The sequence below is a fragment of the Salmo salar genome, chromosome 15 (genome assembly GCF_965601325.2).
Source record: "Salmo salar chromosome 15, fSalSal1, whole genome shotgun sequence".
Lineage (NCBI taxonomy): Eukaryota > Metazoa > Chordata > Actinopteri > Salmoniformes > Salmonidae > Salmo > Salmo salar.
In genome coordinates, this window is record NC_138305.1 from 57664669 (window position 1) to 57668388 (window position 3720).

At 42.5% G+C, this 3720-nt stretch overlaps 1 protein-coding gene across 2 annotated transcripts; it reads left to right on the forward strand.

Moving 5' to 3' along the window:
• Nucleotides 1–435: 435 nt before the first annotated feature.
• Nucleotides 436–3509, forward strand: arf6a (ADP-ribosylation factor 6a). 2 transcript variants are annotated; one of them, XM_014144809.3, is made up of 2 exons: nucleotides 436–737; nucleotides 911–3509. In XM_014144809.3, the coding sequence occupies exon 2, from the start codon at nucleotides 1708–1710 to the stop codon at nucleotides 2233–2235; it is 528 nt and encodes a 175-aa protein (XP_014000284.1). In that variant the 5' UTR covers nucleotides 436–737; nucleotides 911–1707; the 3' UTR covers nucleotides 2236–3509. The 2 variants fall into 2 exon arrangements, with proteins under 2 accessions (XP_014000284.1, XP_014000285.1); XM_014144810.3 differs by having other exon boundaries at nucleotides 474–778.
• Nucleotides 3510–3720: the final 211 nt, after the last annotated feature.

Genomic DNA, 3720 nt, shown 5'->3' on the forward strand with positions numbered 1-3720 from the left:
ATTCCATATGTGTTACGTCATAGTTTGATGTCTTCACTACTATTCTACAATGTAGAAAATAATACAAATACATAAAAATCCTTGAATGAGCAGGTGTGTTCAAACTTTTGACTGGTACTGTATATCTCATGACTAAGTTTCTGCCACCATTTCTCGCATCATTAATTTTAACACAAATATCCTACCATGTCAAACGAACAAATGATCTGTCTGCATTCTGCATGAACTACCAAAACTATCGTTTTCCATCACAGCTGTAGTGATTTTTATTTTTTATTTTTTTAATTCTCTCAATTTGGGCATTGCAACAAATCTTGCATTACTTGTGTCATTATTTAAACTCACAACGTCTAGTGAACAACCATGACGTCATAATGAGGCGCATTATCACGGAATATGACGTAGACAATAGGGAGATCAGATTGGTTTCTAGATTTGTAAACACAGAACCAGATAATCACAAGACAAAATTAAACCGTGCCGTTTTTGTAATACCCTAATAATACCCAACAACTGGCGTCCATTTCAACTATCATACGATCGGTTTGCTGTTGAAGTCTCTCGGTGTGCGCATGCCAAATGGCGTAGTGCATGAGCAATCGAGAGGAAGTGGCGGGTGATCTGGGTCCGCACCTTTTCCGGTAACACAGCACCGCCACCGCTTTGACTGAACGACTGTAGAGAGAGGCAAGAGCGGGGAGAATCAACCTGGGGACCGGGGGTTGCCGCAGTTGCAAGTAAGCTACCTATCACATTTTCCAACGCGACGCCTTTTTGTGTAAGCTTTTAAATTATACTGCGCGCTATTTTCAGGCTGGAACAGTGCACTTTTGACATAAGGGTAGCCGATTAAAGTTGTGCTCTGTCTGTCTGACACCCCTCCCTTTTCTGAATTGCTCTTGTGTTACAGGGAGAGAAAGAAGAGCGGAAAGTCGGATGAATCAATTACCTTTTGAGCATTGTAGACCTGGTTGTCCCGGCGAAGATACGACTGGGGCTGATCTTATTTGTCTCCGGTACAATGAACTCCCGAATAGAATCGTTATTTTGAATCCGCCGATTGGAATAAGGGCAAGCGGACAGCCGGCAGACAAGGAGGAAGTCGGAACTACTACGGGCTTTTGAGAGGGCCTACTTTCTTCAACGCAACTATTAGGCTATATTTTTGGTATTTCTTTCTACATGATTGAAAACACCAAGGTACGCACCGGGACCTGAAATTTAGATTCAAATAATGTCGGGTTGTTAGGCTAATCGTTTGAATCAAATAGACTGAATTATAGTGTTGTGGATTATGAAAATATTTCCCCACCCTCTCCCGGCACCTAGACGTCAAATTCTCAACCACTTCAGTTTCTCTTTGCAAACCTCTCGTAGTTCCTAGTTATTTTCTGACAGCTGTTAAGGTAACGGAATATTTGTATCTTTCAGTGAATACTTTTCCATTGCTTGCCCGCCATTCTACACAAGAGTTTCTGGAACAGTCGTTTGTAACTGCCACCGTCTTTAAAAAAAAAAAGTAGACTTGTGTCAACGTACCACTGAGACTGTCACGTGGACGTCTGCTGTCAGGCAACCTGCTACCGCAATAGAAACGAAACCTGTAACTTAAATTTAAAAAAATACAATTTCTGCTCTCTCGAAATCATAGGGAAGCAATTTAGATTTTTTTTCTAAGGAAGTGGATGTTCATGCACAGCCTACAATATGGGGAAAATGCTCTCGAAGATCTTTGGCAACAAGGAGATGAGGATATTGATGCTTGGACTTGATGCTGCTGGCAAGACCACCATCCTCTACAAACTGAAGCTGGGCCAGTCCGTCACCACCATTCCCACTGTCGGCTTCAACGTTGAGACGGTAACCTACAAAAACGTGAAGTTCAACGTGTGGGACGTCGGGGGCCAGGACAAGATCCGGCCGCTGTGGAGGCACTACTACACCGGCACCCAGGGCCTCATCTTCGTGGTGGACTGCGCCGACAGGGACCGGATAGACGAGGCCCGCCAGGAGCTCCACCGGATCATCAACGACCGGGAGATGCGAGACGCCATCATCCTGATCTTCGCCAATAAACAGGACCTGCCCGACGCCATGAAGCCCCACGAGATCCAGGAGAAGCTGGGCCTGACCCGGATCAGGGATAGGAATTGGTACGTTCAGCCATCGTGTGCTACCACCGGTGATGGACTATACGAGGGTCTGACCTGGCTCACCTCCAATTACAAATCTTAATGTTCATCACTTTTATGTTCAGCCTGGACTGTTTAGTTACAACAAGCAAAAAAGAAGTGAAATGAACGAGATGGAAAAAATTACAAGCTGAGGCAATTAATGAATAATATGACTTCTCAGATGATTATATGAAAAGATTGATTATACATTTTTTCTTTTGATAATGACTTCCCTATAACCTACATTTTCTTTATAAACAAAAAATACTATTGTTTTGGCTGGCTTTTCTTTCATATTTTTTCCCGCTTTGGCAATGTAATATACTTCGCTCACATTCTTATCACTCAATACTTCACTTTCAGAAGCTCTGAAAGATGCGTATTCCAACAAACAAAAAAATCTCTTGTATGATGTTTTGGGGGATGGCAGGGTTCTATAGATACATTAGACAGCCTTTTCATACAGTATTCTCATGTCCCGACTTCCACCCAAAAGATGGGAAATGCCCCTTTGAGGACGTTACCCATTCATATCTGTGCCCGGAAACCTTGGGGCAGCATCAGCATATCAGTTCAACTGCCACCATGTTTTTTTAAAGAATTAAGATTGTGTATTACGGACATGTAAGGACCTTATGAAGAAGTACTTTTTTCACTATTGATTGTAAAAAAAAAAAAAAAAATGCTGAGATTGAGGAAAATGTGTTGGTATGTAATTCCTTAAACAGTGATTCCATCCATGATGTCTGCTAGGGACGTTTTCTAAAAAGACACTATATGGATGCTGGAATATATGGAAACGGACATGGATGGATATTGTTATTTTTGTTCTGTTTTCGGATCAGAATCTTTTAGCACTGATCTCGTTTTGCCTCTACCAAGCGCTTCCATTTGCAGTTCTGGCTGGCTTTTGCGAAGCCCTGAGTTTATAGGTGCACCAACAGACTGACAGCATGGCGGAAAGCACACTCATAGCTGAGTCTGCACAATAGGTGGGAGGGGACTACCCTATCCGTGAGAGGATGGGAAGACGCATACTATAGACCCCTTGACTAAAAGTGCACACTTGACTCTTGACTGACTCTTGGACCCCAGTAAGCATTTACTTTTCAACCCCCCCCCCCCCCCCCCCCCCCATACCACTTCAATGGTGCTCTGCTCTCCAGTAACTGGGGCCTTCTGCGCTGCTCATTCACATCAGCTGTACAGCTCATGTCATGCAGTCAGACAAGGCTGTACTTTTTGTTCAGTATAGATAAGAAAATGCTTTGTTTTATTTTTTTTTGTTTGATTTGCTATGCTGACTAAATAATAAAAAAAAGATATCCACACCAACATGGAAGTGTAGCTTTTTCAATATGATGCCTGCAACACAAGTTGATTAACATGTACATGCTTAAACTATTTGAATGTCACGAAAGAGGAAGTAAAATTTGGCTGTTAAAAAAATTGATGTGTGAACTGTGAAGTCTGTTTGGTGTGTTTCCGTTGTGCTCTTTCATGGCGTGAGTCACAGGCTTTGAATAAGTGATGAGATCTCTGGTTT